The sequence below is a fragment of the Alosa sapidissima genome, chromosome 5, assembly GCF_018492685.1.
Source record: "Alosa sapidissima isolate fAloSap1 chromosome 5, fAloSap1.pri, whole genome shotgun sequence".
Taxonomy (NCBI): domain Eukaryota; kingdom Metazoa; phylum Chordata; class Actinopteri; order Clupeiformes; family Clupeidae; genus Alosa; species Alosa sapidissima.
This window is the reverse complement of record NC_055961.1, coordinates 19197494-19213558: the sequence shown is the minus strand read 5'-3', so window position 1 is coordinate 19213558 and position 16065 is coordinate 19197494. Positions and strand designations below refer to the sequence as shown.

The 16065-nt window shown below is 40.9% G+C and overlaps 1 protein-coding gene across 4 annotated transcripts in view; it reads right to left on the bottom strand.

Moving 5' to 3' along the window:
* Positions 1-2038: 2038 nt before the first annotated feature.
* sez6a (seizure related 6 homolog a) overlaps positions 2039-16065 on the bottom strand; it is a 122399-nt gene continuing 108372 nt past the window's right edge. Inside the window, exons 10-18 of one of the 4 annotated variants that reach the window (XM_042093412.1) lie at positions 14075-14271; positions 10552-10746; positions 8577-8768; positions 7077-7271; positions 5374-5412; positions 5152-5263; positions 4743-4842; positions 3537-3548; positions 2039-2805 (exon numbers count right to left, since the gene is read on the bottom strand). In XM_042093412.1, the coding sequence (XP_041949346.1) occupies positions 2776-2805; positions 3537-3548; positions 4743-4842; positions 5152-5263; positions 5374-5412; positions 7077-7271; positions 8577-8768; positions 10552-10746; positions 14075-14271 (1072 nt within the window). In that variant the 3' untranslated portion in view covers positions 2039-2775. Of the gene's footprint in view, positions 3549-3912; positions 4843-5151; positions 5264-5373; positions 5413-7076; positions 7272-8576; positions 8769-10551; positions 10747-14074; positions 14272-16065 lie in introns of those variants that run through there. The other 3 variants (XM_042093411.1, XM_042093413.1, XM_042093410.1) reach the window with 3 other exon arrangements.

The following is a 16065-nucleotide window of genomic DNA, read 5'->3' as shown; positions in this document are numbered from 1 at the left end:
TAAAATTGGTTTTACATTCAACATTCGAAAACGCTGGTCAAAGACTGGAATACTGCCCGCCACTGCTGCTTTACTGATGCCAAAATTTTCCAAAAATGTCAAAATAACACCCTCAGAGTTAATATATTATCAGCATCATAAACAATTACAGTGTGTGACAATGGCAAAACATTCGTTGGAAAAAAAAATACATTAATGCCAAATGAAAAAAAAAAAGTTTTTTTCCCCCTTTATAATATTATTGCAAAATCAAATATTATATCATTATACTATATTTATTTGTGCAGTGAATATTTCTTCATTCGCCTGGGCTTTTAACCCAAGGCAGGGTCCCAAAGTGAGGAGAACTTGAAATATCGAATTTAACACAACTTTACGTCGGTGCATGATCGTACACTTCACTTTACGCACTTGACAATATGCGCATGCGCCACTCAAAAAGACCTTGCAGCCATATTTGCAATGCCAACAAACTGCTTCAGACTCCTTCATTTTGAATAATATGGACTTCAACACGATATAGTTGAACAATTGCGGGCATAAGAATACAGTAATAGAAATAAGACTCGACGCCTTGGGTTAATAATAGGTTAAATCGCTGGCTAACAGTTACAACTAGATAGTCTTCCCTCTTTCATAGAAACATTGTTTTCAAATGCCGTGATCCTATTGGCTTACTGTAATCACGTTGCCGCTAAGGACCAATAGGATGTTATTCGAGGCACCCAGTTGGTGGAGCTGAGCAGAATAGTTGTGGAGTAAAAAATGCGTTTCAGGTTACTGTACAATACTCTAGGCCTACTGGTCATAGTTCACAACTCCAGTGGCTAGTATTCCTGTGCTTATTTCATTCAGTGACTTGGAACTGCATACATCTGGACCTGCAGACTTAAATATTGAAAATAAAGTGGTCCTGCATAGTAGTCTCTCAAACACTATGATTTATTACTAGCCTACTGAAAGCAGTGTCTGGCCTATACCATTGTTCAATTTTTCTTAAATCAAGACAGTTTGGGCACTTCATAGCCGTTATTAAGCTTTATAAAAGTTTGCCATCTGTGTTACAAAGTGAACTGATTCATGTTATAGACTCTATTTAGACTAAACTTCAACTTTTTTTTTTAACAAACTCGAAGTTGGCCTCAGAAGCTGTCAGTGTCCTGCTCCCTAAAAAAAAAATAATCAGTGATCAGCTGCAGACTAGGCTACTTATAAAGTTCTCAATATGAAAATACTACTTTTAAAATGCTTTCACAAATTAGGCTGTGATGCAGAAATGATACAAAAATCTGTATTATTAAATATTATCCTACTTTATTATTCATCCTACACACACTTATCCTTTACTCTAACAATGTTTCTGCACTGTAATGGTACATCCTACACACACTTATCCTTTACTCTAACAATGTTTCTGCACTGTAATGGTACTGTTACCACACTGCACATACCTGTACATACTGTACTTATCTGTCTATATGGTTCATACTGAATATCCATATTTATTCTGTTTTTCTTCTGTTAATACACTGCATATATTTATATTTTTCTTACTACCCTTATACTGCTACTGCTACTACACTGCAAATATCTGTACATGTTGTTCATACATTGTTTATAACCATATTTATTCTACTCTTATAAGGTTACTGCTAATACACTGCACATATTTATATTTAATGTATATTACTGTAAACCAACTGTAATGTCTACACTGCACTATGTACTGTCTATATTGTATATCACTTTTCTTCTAATTTTTTGCACTTCTGGTTGGATGCAAACTGTATTTCGTTGTCTTTGTACTTGTACTCTGCACAACGACAATAAATAATCTAATTGATTACAGTATGTGAGCAAACTTGTGGCAGTGTAAGGAGGAACCAGGAGGCTAATAACATTTGTGTTTCTCCTTTTAAACACTACTCTTGGTGAGCAATATGGAAATATCCTGTTGATTTATGATGACATTGACAGAAAACCAGATGCAAGAAAGAACACACTCACACTTTTATATTTATTTATAGCTTTTTAATAGGACATCTCTATACAGCATGGCTGTGGTGAGATAACACAACTGTTTTAGTCCCTGTAGGCCCTAACATGATTAGTACCCTCTGACAAAAATAATCCTTGGCCATCCGTGTACACAGTGTAAAACGTGTACAAATTAACAATGTGGACAAAATTGTTCAAATGCACATGTATTCCAATAACTCTGTTTGGAAATTGTAGTGAGAACACCAGACACATTTCCTTTTGGAGATTGAGTTTATTCACAAAATGCTTAGGAAAGACAAAACCCCATGCAGATATTCTGTATAATGGCTTTTTTGTGAAATACAGACTTAGTTGCGATATGTATACAATGGTCCTGTGGAACCACTGCAAATGAGTTAACAGACATCCAGCAGCAGGTTTCAGCTGAACCATAGCGCCTGAAGTAACAAAAGGATAATTGGAAGTCTTCATAATTGTGTAATTTTAAAATGTTGGGGGTCTCTTGCAGAAACGGCAAAAAGGGACAACACAATGAGGATAAGCCATTGTCAGTGAACCTTTACAAAAATAATACCATGTTGCTCACAGTCTGGTCTGTACAGAGCTGGCTCGTATAGGTCCTTTGGAGACAACATATTTACACGATCCGGGGGGGGGGGGGGGGGGGGGGGTGGAGAGTACGAAAAGGCAGGGGAACAGGGCATCGGGGTCTCAAGGTCAAGACCTTGTTTGTATGTGCGCGCACAGTACCTTCCCTGCCTGAACATTCTTTCTCTAAATGGACACCTCATATTGTCTTCTTTCCTGTGGAAGTCAAAAAAACATTACCAGTAAGATCATTTAAGAGCTCAGGAATCAGACAGGGAAGTGATTTTATATTGCCTTAGTTAAACTATAATATAATGACCTTCATAAATTATACAATAGCAACAATATAGCAAAAACAAGGTCCGATTGCAATGTAAAACATGTATTCATGAAATGTCACCTCATCAAAAATCAGAGATAAAAGAAACTACTTCAACTCCTTGAACAGTGGTTGTCTTAATTCTTCATTATTTAATATGAGACAATACTGAATAAGATAGACAGCAAACCCTAATTATGATGCACAGTTTACCTGCACACGCTTACAAAACATAGTGAGACAAAAAGAAAACAAAGAGACAGTGTTACGACACATGTAAAAACAGACACTTAACAAAACACTGAGAGAACAAATGCTAATCTGACACAGACAAGATGATGAACTGCTGTATACTATTGTATACATTCACATGTCTTGATTGACGTCTGCTGACAATATGGGTTGTTGAGCCCCCATATTGTCTGTGTGTGTGTGTGTGTGTGTGTGTGTGTGTGTGTTTTCATGCTGCTGACCATACACAATGCAGATGCAGAGTTTTCAAAGGTCGACACAAAGCGACACAAAAAAAACTGTTGCAAGGAGTCAACACAAATGCTGGACAGATGGTGGCTTGTTGGTGTTGTGATATGACTTAGTGCTGACATTCAGGCTCTATGAGAGACCTCACCTCGTGGTTCCTCTACATGTGCAGCCAGAGCAGGAACAGACAGACAGACAGACAGGCAGACAGACAGAGGTATTGATTATTGAAAAGCACTACTAGCTAGGGCCAATAGAAATAGGGTCTGGAAGAGAGAGGTGCATCCTGGGAGTTTGTGAGGAAGGAGTGAAATGGACAATGTGTTTACACCACAGATCTGTTTATGAAAACTAAGATGAAGACATACTGGGAACAACATAGCTAATAAAGTACAAAGCACTGAGCTATATGTTTGAGTAAAGGTGATATTCTGTTAAATTGAAGATGATTGAAATAGGATCTCCAAAACTTTCCCTGTCCGTTTAGTGTAATTGCCTTGTCTGGTTTATGCAGTTCTGTGTTCTTTCTAGATTTTGTTTTGCAAATTCAAAGAAACAAAGCAAATATGCCTCCTGGTATGCCTCATTGCTTTGGTGTAAGCATTTCAGTCAGAGTCCGCAAAACAAATAAAATAAACTTCAGTCTCTATAAATAAACAGCAGCAAACATCACTATGTGATCACATTTAAAAAGAGTTAGACCTAAGCTCGACATTTGGATTTGCATCTTTAATAAATAACCTTTTGCTTTCAACTCATTGTCATTTTCAACTTAATTTTCAACTTCTCCTTAACACATGTTGTGTTTTACTTGATAACAGAACTTCAACGTGCACATTTTTAACTATATAATACAAACTAGAATGCATTTATATTAAAGTGCATGTAGATTTGCAGAGTCAAACATTCCTCATGCCTGACTCAGGCAGCTTATTGTCAGAATGTTCTCTCTCTGCCCTATGTGATCAGATCTGATGAAATATTTTAAACACTGATTTACACAAATAGCATGACATGATAAAGGAAGGAGCATGACGGTCACTTCAGGGTTGACAGTACACACACAGTGACCTGACAGTGAGGGGGTTTCTGTAGGGTCATGCAGGGTCTCGATGAGGGATAAAAACTGTGCCTGAATGAGTGTTGGTGATGTGGATGAAGAGCGCCCTCTGTTGGCCTGATATGAGATGACATTACAGTTCACACAGGAGATGATGAGAGGGAGTTGAGCGGTTTGGTTCAGCCCAACTCGGCTCCGCTCAGCTTGACAGGGTCGTGGTGATGAGAAAGTTCAGGACAAGACGATGGTGTTCTCTGAGTCCACGTCTCTGAGGTTCAGGGCGTCCATACTTACTCCGGTCTCGTAAATGGGATTGCTGAAGGCCGATTCCTCCGTCATGTTGTCGTAGGGGGGCAGTGAGGAGGTGGGCATCTGCAGAGGTTTCCCTTGCAGTCTTGGCGGAAAAAGGACAACAGAAGCAGCTTTCATTCATCTTAAACAGTGAAGGTACTCCCATTCACACAGCCAGGATTGTCTCCAATTCACAGAATGTGTGCAAACAAGTTTTTAAAGTGCACACATAAATTGGACAGCTGGAAGACCAGTGGAAGCAATTTACACAATTAAGAGAAAAGAGATTCGATAATTATCACAGACTATACCTTTAAATACTATGCTACAACTCCCACCCCCCAAAAAACGAGGTATCATTACACCCCATACTAATGAAGATATGCTGTGGTGGAGGCATTCTTATACTCACTTTGAGAAGTAGATGTATATCACAAGGATCACTGACAAAACAACTGCTACTGGAACCATGACTGCAATGGCTATGTTGGTGCCTGGGCCTGTGTCTGAGTCAGAGCTGTCAACTGAACACATGGGGACGGTCAGTAAAGAGTCGGTCCATAGCAGTCCCATAGCCTGCCTAATAACATAGGCCACATCACAATGTGAATACTGAAGCACGATCACTACTTACCATCTAGCCGCCGCTCATTCATATAATCTGAGGAGGAGGCTGTAAGAAAAACACAACATGGGGAAACTTGTGAGACGATGCAGGTAGAGAGACAACCACAATCTATCTATCTATCTATCTATCTATCTATCTATCTATCTATCCATCACATTGAAAGTATCCTGAATGGCAACATCAGAGCATGGTATGGTAACAGCACAGCCCATGACCGCAAAGCTCTGCAAGGGGTGGTCAGGTCAATGCAGTGCATTACAAGGATTCAGTTACCAACTATTCAGGACCTTTACAGCCAGCGCTGCAGGAGAAAGATCAAGCGGATCCTCACTAAACCCAGTCATCCCAGCCACAGTCTCTTCACCCTTCTACCATGGTAGAAGGTACAAGAGCATGCGGATCTGTACCAGCAGATACAGAGACAGTTTCTATCCACAAGCCACCAGGATTCTGAACACCCCCCTCACTCACACAAACACACACACACACCATTTCATCATCCCCCTCCCACACACCCCATTACTCCCCCCCCCACACACACCATACCCCCATACACACACACCACATACCTTTTTTACTACTTTTAACTTATTCTTTAAAGTTGAGCTGGCTCTTGAGCACAAGTAATTTCATTACTTATAATTCCTTTTATGAGTAGGCTACATGACAATGAACTACTTGAACTTAAACTTGAACACACTCTGGGTTAAAGCAACACTACTATTTTAAAATTCATTTTCATATAGTCTTGTGAAGTTCAGATAAAAACCTGTTTTTTACATGAGCGATCCAAGATATGCACTATCCTGTGCTCTGAGTAGGAAGAAATGAAATAAATCCCAGCACAGCATTCTTGACAATAAATCGCCAAAAGACACCAATTACCATGTGTGGGTGGGGATTGCAGGGTTTTGCATGCCTTTTATAGCTAGCTCGCTAGTTTTAGACCAAAACACAAATGAGACAAAACTCAAAAGACCCTGGCACAGTTTAAATGATGGCAGTCATTATAGTAGCACATTTGGTTGCAAGGTCTAATTTGCCTGCATATCATTTTGAGTGCTTGTCTCACCGCTGGCATTCAGGCAAACACCTTTCATCTCACTTATGAAGCTATGGCCATCTGACACCTCTATGATACAAATGCTCGCATTTACAATTCATGAGCCTGCATCAATAATACAAGACCGAAGGTCATTCTCACACCACGCAAAGCATGCTTCTAACACCACACTTTACTATCACATTATAACACAATTATCACTTTATTATCAACTCATCACACAAAAATAATCTTCATTCATTATATACTTGTAGTTGTAGACATACCTTCACTATTTTAGAATTAATGGGTGTAAGTTACAGGCAACAGTTAATTATTACAGTTTTTCACAATGGTCATAATGTTTTGATAGTCAAAAAATAGAACCTAGTTTCATTACACTTGCACATTAACAACTTAAAATCACAAAACTATCACAGTTAGAACCAGTAAAAGGCTGTTGCTATAGGGGCGATACAGCGTCCATACCACATTCGGGTCCAGGTGCCCAAGGATTCGAGTTCGATTCCGACCCGGGTAATTACCCGATTCCACACCATCTCTCTCTCTCTCCCACGCCCTTCCTGTCAGTCTCTTCATTGTCTTCAATAAAGGCAAACAGCCCAAATATATATACCTAATAAAGGCTGTTACTGTCGTAGCATACCTCTGCAGGCAGGGGGCGTGCCACTCCACTGGGAGGGGTGTCCAGGCACGCAGCGGAGGATGGACTCTCCCTGGAGCTCCTGTCCGGTCCTGCAGGAGAAGCTGAGGGTCTCTCCGGCCTGGTAGAAGGCTTTCTCTGGGTTCTGGAGTCCAGTCGAGGGGGCGCCCGGGTTTCTGCACGGCTCATACTTATCCGCTGTCACAGAATAGAGAAACGGAGATACACATGGGGAAGGGTCAGTTTTTCAGTTTTTGTTTTATAATTGGACATTAAAGTCATTGCCATGACTAGAAAAAACACATTTCTGTAAACATGTTCTCTTGATTTCCACTGAAATGAACAGCCTTACTATGGACGTGTCCTTAATGTGGAAACATGGTTCCTCAATGTATATGCATAGTGTACACCATTTTATAGATGATAATATAGAATGACCCTCAAAACCTTGTCAAACCTAAACCAAACTTTAGTCAAGCCTAAAAATATATATTTTGTTGTGAGAGTTGTGACTATCATATAAATGGCAGTAGCCTTAGGGATAATAGTGCTTACTACCAAAGTTCTCATTGGCTGCAATGTCTCTGATGGTGCACAGCGACACCCAAGCCAACAGGGCAGACCCGGCGGCAGACACAAAATCACGGACAGGCATTACACCTTTCCAGGGGGGGGCACGGGAACTTAAATTGATCACGGTAGTTTAAGCTTACACTTGACAAAACATTCTAATATGAAAATGTAGATGCAATTGTTGTAAAATGGTGCAGCTCCTTTAGGAGAGCCCCGTGCGCTGGGATGGAGAGAGAGAAAGCGAGAGGGGATGTGTGTGTTAGAACTGAGATGCGTGTGGAAAAAGTAGACGTGCTGTTGAGACTGGGGCTAGTCATATTCAAAATAATGCAAAAATAAATCCGCAGATAAAACCAAAATCCTCGTTCATTTGCTAACCACTTTCAGATAGAGTGTTAGGGAGTTAGCCCCGAAGTTACGGATAACTTCGGCCCTGTTCTCCGACTAGGTCAGAAGAAAGAAACAGTAAAGGTTAACGCTATCAACAAACCCAGAAACTACTAGGCCTACTTCTACTAACTAACTACGATATGAGATATAGCCTACCTGCGAGCCGATAAGCTATTTGTCATCGGATGACAGGGGTTAGTGCAGAAGTGAAGTAGACTGCGCCACGTAACCTCCTCTCCATTTAGGTGATGGGCTTACCTAATGTTCCTGATTGATTAGCTACGGAATAGGCTAATACAGATTTTACAAGTTTTATTTGCTACTTGCTAGATTAGATGACAAACGTATAATATATGCCTACATTTAATAAGTGTTCAAAATCAATCTATAGGATTGGGGTTGGTTGGAGCAGCCAAGCTCGTCCAGGGCGGGCACAGATGAGTTCCAGGACGGGCCTGGCCCCCCAAAGCCCCCCCATGCCGCCGGGACTGCAACAGGGGGCGCTCCATGATAAAAGGACCAGAGCATGAGGTTACTTACGGACACACTTCGGCAGCCGCTCACTCCATTTGGGCTCTGCCACGTCTCGGCTGTAGCAGGTGATCAGGCCAGTCCCGGACAGGTAGTAGCCTTTGTTGCAGGTGTACTGGACGGTGGAGCCCACCACGAAGCGAGAGCCGGTGATCACCCGGTGACTGTGTTCCACAATGCCGGGGTCAGGGCACACCATCACTAATTAAACACACACACACACACACACACACACATACACACACACACACACACACACACACACACACACAGCTATTGATGATGCTCCACAGTACCAAGGCCAAAGCACACCATCACTAATTAAACACACACACACACACATACCCCAGGCACAGACTCACATATACACACACACACACACACACACACACACACACACACGTGCAGAGCGTGTAGAATAGCGGGGCTCTCTCTGTACCATTTGTTTTGCTTGTTCTGCAGACAAGGCTCTGGTACCATTCAACGCTCAGTAACAATTAGGACGATCTCCATCCAACGCTGTCATCACGAGATCACATCTCTATGATGCAGGACACGCAGGCGGTTTATTTTAATGCACTAAATTGTGCAGATTGGCTTGCAATAAGACAACAACAAAATTGTTCTTTCTGTTATTAATTATGAATACACTCTGCTGCATATAAAGCCATTAGTAGCCTTATTTCATGTTCCTGACTGCTAAATGTGCTGTGGTGGCCTGGCATTAATCATCCTGACGGAACACAAAAACACAACGCCGAGAGAGCAACAAAGAGGGGGAAAGGCTGTGCACTACTGAATTATTAAGACAGTACATTTATTATTATTATTATACTAATAATAATAAATGTAATATTATTATTATTATTATTATTATTATTATTATTATTGTTTACAACTGATTTACAGTTTTTTACAATTGTTTACACACGTTTTCAAAACTCTGTGTCTATTTTTCAAAACTCCACACACAAAACCCACAATTGCTCACACAAAATGCAAAATGCCTCAAATCTCCAGCAAAATGACACACAACATTCAAAATGTCAAAAACACATCTTTAAAGCAAACATTCGCCTCACATTACAAACACGTGTTTGGATACATCATGTACACACTGTTGCTCAAAACCTAAAGAGAGTGAAGCACTGGTGATTTAGTGTGGCATTTTCATGGGTTGTGTTTGAAGAACGAAATCAAGTTACTTCCTGTTAGATTTTTGTGTGTTAGGTAGAAAATTGTGTGTGATGTTTTGCAAAATGTGTTTTAGTCAATTGAAAACTGAGTCAAACACTGAGAATTAGTGTATGGTTTTGCAGATTTGGTGTCGGGTTATGATGTTTGGAGGACATGTTTAGAAAATTGTGTGACAAGCAAAGATTTAGTGTGTAAGCAGTTGAAAAAAACTGTATTAAGACAGTACATTTCTGAGCTGGCCTGGTACTTCAGTCCCACTTTATGTCAGCTGTCTGTGTTGACAGCTAACTAATAATAGAAGCATGTGTTTGTGTGTGTTTTGTACGTTCATGTGATTATGTTTGCATTAGCACGTTTCTGTATGTGTGTACTGGTAAGTATGTCTATGTGTACACTGTATGTGTGTGTGAGTATACAGTGTGTGTGTGTGAGTGTGTGTATGTGTGTGTGTGTGTGTCTGTTAGCCCACTTTACTGATGAGGGAAATTGAGTGGAGGCTTACCAGTACACAATCCATCTAGTCAAATACCTCTGCTCTCTGTCTCTCTCTCTCTTACTCTCTCTCTTTGTGTGTGTGTGTGTGTGTGTGTGTGTGTGTGTGTGTGTGTGTGTGTCTGCATGTGTGTGTGTGTGTGTGTGTGTGTCTGCATGTGTGTGTGTGTGTGTCTGTGCGTGCGTGCATGTGTGTGTGTGTGTGTGTGTGTGTGTGTCTGCATGTGTGTGCGTGCATGTGTGTGTGTGTGTGTCTGTGTGTGTGTGTGTGTGTGTGTGTGTGTGTGAGCCTGACCTTTCTCACAGATGGGCACATCTCCACTCCAGGTGAGGTCCCACTGGCACATGAGCACCTCGGAGCCCTGCAGCTGGTAGCCAGGGTAACACTGGTACGTTACCACAGTGCCATGGATGAGGTCAGGGTGCGACGTGCTCTTCCAGCCATTCATGATCTCAGGCAGCTCTGAGCACGTATCGTTACGGGGCACCTCTGAGGACAGGTCAAAAGGTAGAGACAGACACGAGGGAGAGGGAAAGAGAGAGAGAGAGGGAGAGAGATAGACAGAAAGAGCGAGAGAGAGAGAGAGAGAGAGAGAGAGAGAGAGAGAGAAAGGGGAGAGTGACTTTCAATTACAAAAATCATTTAAAAAAATATTTTAAAAACAAGCAGACATCAATAACAAAACAAAATAAATAAGCCTACATCACCAGTTCTTAAACACAAGCCTATCAGACACATTACAGTTTTTTTCACAATTTGCTCTTTTGGCAAAACCATAAACCGTTTTCACATAAACACAATTTGCACTGTGGTGCACTTGTAATGCACAATGGTAACCACAAGTGGCAAAGGGTAAAGACAGATAAAGCACAGATGCCATACATAACAACTTACAGTAAAATTGATCACACCTTCATATCAACAATGGGCAGCATCAGTGAGACAATAAAATGCATTGTAGGCTGTAGACTGTAAAGTACTTCTCATTTGCAGTACTGAAATGCCCATCCTTTTCAGTATACCTTTTTCACAATTGCTAAAACACATTTTTGAAACCTTCCACCCTTTTCTCAAAACTGTAAACATAAAATCTCATTCTCAATACTTTATTTTTACTGGATTTAGAGTAAATGTTGAATCCACTGAGTTAGGAAATGTGTTTTGCTTTGCTTTGCTTCGTTTTGTTTTGTTTTTTAGATGCAAAATGCATTTACTGTATTGTAAACAATGAACATTTCTCCTGGAGCTATATGAGCTGCCCTGAACACTGTGTTTTCTGTTTTTGATGTAGTGTGTAATGACTGAACAGTAGTGTTTTCATATCGACTGCTTTGTGAATGGTCTGAAGACAAGGCTTGGTTTTGAGCACATCTGTTTTGAGGCGATTGTAGTTTTGCAGAGGTTGTCAGAGGTTTTGTGAATGTTTTGTTTGTTTTGTGTTTACAGTTTTGAGAAAAGGGTGGAAGGTTTCAAAAAATGTGTTTTAGCAATTGTGAAAAAATGTAATAGTGACTATCTCCCCCACTACACTGCATTTTTCCAGCCGAGCCACATTGTTTGTGTAAAAATAAAAATAAAACCCATTCTCAGCCACTATTATACACTATTCAATAAAGAGAGACAGACAGACATAGAGAGGGAGAAAGAGAGAAAGAGAGAAGGAGAGGAGCAGGAGATGAGTGGAGAGGGAGAGAGAACTCTTTGTTGGCCGAAGTCATCTATTAAGCCGCATATTTGACAGGTATCTCTCAGGGCTGCCTAAACACTGCCGTGGGTTTCCATGATAAAATACACTGTTAAAAGTTGCAAATGAAAGATTTACCTTCAAATTTAGAAATATAAAGTTGACACCAATTTGCATGTGTGTGCTAGACATCATTAAGCCACAGTAAAAGTAAGACCTCATTTACGCAGGTCCAGAACTCAGGCCTGGTGAGTTTGTCAACTTAATTCGACCAGACAAGGAAATACCATCCATTTGTTCTGCTTATGTAATGTACCCAACAAAATAAATTGCACAATGCATTAATACCTTTGGCTCTTCTCTAATAGGGATGTTGTGCACTTTCAGTAAGTAGAGCCACTATCTAACAGTTGGTCCTCTGTGATTTGTGGACAGTTCTGTATAACTCCATGATGACTATAGTAAATCCAATACGGCTCCATTACAGGAAACTGTTCACCATTCAAAGTGGACCTAATTCTTTTTGTCTTTCTGTGCCGTTTTCTCACAGAGAAGAAACAAGTCTGATTAACATTTGTTGCAGTTTGCTGAAGGTCACTAGCCTGGAAAATCCAGACCCTAGTAATCTAGAAAGATTAAAGGTCTGGCCACGAACAATGTAATGGCCCAACCCGAGGGGCGGCAACAAGCATGCATTTAAAAAAAAAAAAAAAAAAACACTAGACCATGTTTACTCTGAATGATTTCGGACTTTGACGCAATCGGATAACACTACGACCAATGTGTACTGTCCTCCAACGTTGCAGAAGGGCGCTCTGTTTTTCATCATCATCATCATCATCATCATTAACCATTGTTTATTCATGGGAAATAGACTGAGCATTATGCTCTTATACATCATCATAAGTCTAACCTAAAGAATACATACAAAACAAAAAGTAATGACATAAAATTATGAAAATGATAAAAAATCTAACAAAAACAAAGTGCCAGATGGACCTGCGTGCCCGTAACCTAGCAACAATTTTTGAAGGAGGTTATGGTGGTTGTCACCACAGCTTGGATGGCAAACCACAATCTTAGACGTGCTATCCTAAAGATCATATGTTCCACCTCTTAAATGTTTACAGTGACCGTTCTGTGCTAATATTTATGTTGTTATGTTGTCTCACTAAAGAAATACGGTATGATAGGAAGACATTCTTATATCTTTTATCATAGTGGCTATTATGGCAAATGTCTAATTTAGATTAGTCAGATTTGTACTGTTGAATTCTATCTGGTGATACTTTCTACCAAACTTACTCTACAACTGGTGTTGTACTTAACTGTATTGAGTACAGCAGATTAAGATAATCTTCCACCACTCTCAATTTCAACTACTTTATTCAGTATTAGGGCTGTCAAAATAACTGATTAATTTCGATTAATTAATTTCAGAAAAAATAACTGATTAAAAAAAATAACGCAGATTAATCGATTCCGTATGACTTTTGACCGCGAGCCGTTGTAGTCAGTAACCATTAGACTGTAAAATGAAGGAGAAAGAAGAAAATGTGCTGCCTAGATCATTGATTGGAACATTTACTTTTAAAAAACGGCCTGATGTGTTGATAAAAATAAAGTGTTGATTAAAATAAAGTCCTCTGCAATGTCTGCAGCAAGGAATTTGCATATCACCGGAGTTCATCAACTCTAAAATCGCACATTGCAAAGAAATAGTGTTGACATTGAGGGGAGTGTTAATTTATTTTCATTGTGTCCCCTAGGTTATATCTGTGGCCTGAAATACCTTGTATGTGAAAAAAAACTTCTTCCTGAAGCACTTTTGAATTTATTTCCTCAGCATATTAGGTCATATCATAGATTATTATGGCCATTATTAAAATAATAATAAAAGATTATGATTATTCAATGATTCATTTGAATTTAAATATTTAAAATACTTTCACAGCAAAAATTATATATGTGATTAATTTAGATGAATTAATCACAGAGTATGTAATTAATTAGATACATTTTTTTTAATCAATTGACAGCCCTATTCAGTATATAAACCATCGAGCGTATAAGAATTCTTATATGGTATATAAATCACCTCAAACAACATTTACTGAGTGACCTTTGACCTACCAAAGAAATGTACCACAAAGCCGTTGTTGTATCCGTAGATGTTGGTGGCTGGGTCAGACTGGAACTGGATGGTGACATCAGCCATGGAGGTGTAGAGCTTGAAGCGCGGCAGCGCCCCGCTGTACTGACCCAGGATGTTGGCTGTCAGGTCGTCTCCATCGTAGAACGTCAGCATGTCATTTTTACCAAGATGGAGACTGCGCACAAAAAGAAAAAAAAACAGACAAAGACAGAGGCATAAATAAATCGGTATAAAGTATGCGATAAATCAACATGAAGTAGCTGTGTTACTCTACATATGCTGTGTGCACTACACAATAAAAGTCATATCTGTTGTTGTACAAAGGAACACTTTACCCAAAACCTTGACATTACTTATTAGGCCTTATGCCTAATAAATATGACCTACCATACAAGTCAAATGTAGATGGACAGAGCTCACAGGGAGCTTCCATTCCAAAACAGCCAGCCAGAACAAAATCTAAATGACTGTGTATTAACTTTGCTCTCTTAAAAGGACATTTAAGAAATCGATGAAAAGTGAGGCTCATCTCGGCTCGACTCTCAATATGGCTAAGCTTTATCGTGTAGTGCACTGGCCTTGAGAGGAGATGAAGGCAGATAGCAACTTATGGCTCATTTCTCTTTGGGAATGAGACAGCAGCCGATGATCTGCTGACGTCTATTTGAGATGAAGGGGGAGGGGATGAGATAAAGAGATGGAGAGGAGTGAGGATGACACACGGTCGCCAGGTAACAGAGTGGCTGGAGGGCCGTGAGGTCGTCTCCCCCCCCCTTCTTTCTGAGCCTCGACGTGGATCTCAAGGAAGAGGAGGATCACCATCGGGACAGCGGCCGTGTGTGTGTGTTTTTTTAAAAGTATAGTACTTTTAGTAGTGTGTGTGTGTGTGTGTGGGGGGGGGGGGGGGGGTGGTGTTGTCAGTAGGACAGTGGAGAGAGACAGGAAGTGAGTGGGAGCCAGAGATGGGGTGGGATTGGGAAATGGCCGCAGGTCGGATGGAACCTGGGTCCCCGTGGGCACTTGTACCCACATGTGGTACAGTGCTGCCGCGTGTGCCACAGCTCCCCTGGTGTTTGAGGCCCATCTGTGCCTGGCTTACACGTTACACATCCTGACGCGACGGACGCAGTGTGATGCAATGCGATGGGACATTTTGCGACATTTGTTGGACGCCTTGTTTGTATTTTCTTTCTGTTGCTCGTGCTGTATTGCTATATTAAAGGAGAAACACCATGCAATAGAAGGGCATATTTAAGGGATTTAGTGAGGACAGAGAGTATTTAATGCTACTCGACAGTCAGACACTCGCATGCAGTTAGGACAAGATGTAAGGAGTCGCATAAGGGAGTGGAACAGGGGGGCTTGGGCGCAGTGGCGTGTGTAAGCACAGACCATGCGTGTACATACACACACACACACACACACACACACACACACACACACACACACACACTCACACACACACACACACACACAATACACAGCACACAACACACACACACACAGCGGTGTGTGTAAACACAGACCCTGCGGTACCTATCAATCACCTGCTCACAAAATCGTCTCGGGAGCCACTCGCCACACTCTCTCCACTTACAAATTGCATTTGTGCAACCGGAAAAACATTCCCTACGGAGCACACCAGGAGGTCCGGATTCCTAGCCTGGCGGGCCATCCTATATCATTGAAATGTATAGTCTGGAATCGAACCATTCACCTCGCTTAATCCAAGGGGCGGGCAGAGAATTGTCTTTCAAACTACCTAGGCATGCAATAGGCCAGCGCTACGACCATATCCGTATCCGGTCGGCAAAACGGCAAATACATCCTTCTTCGAAAGGAATGACTTAAGTGCATTGTGTTGCTCAACTTTCAAAGAAAAGCACAAGTCCAACTCCTCCAAAGTTGACGCCAACGCCGATTCAAACAACCGCTCTTCGTTCGCCATAGCCACCTTCCTTGTTGTTCA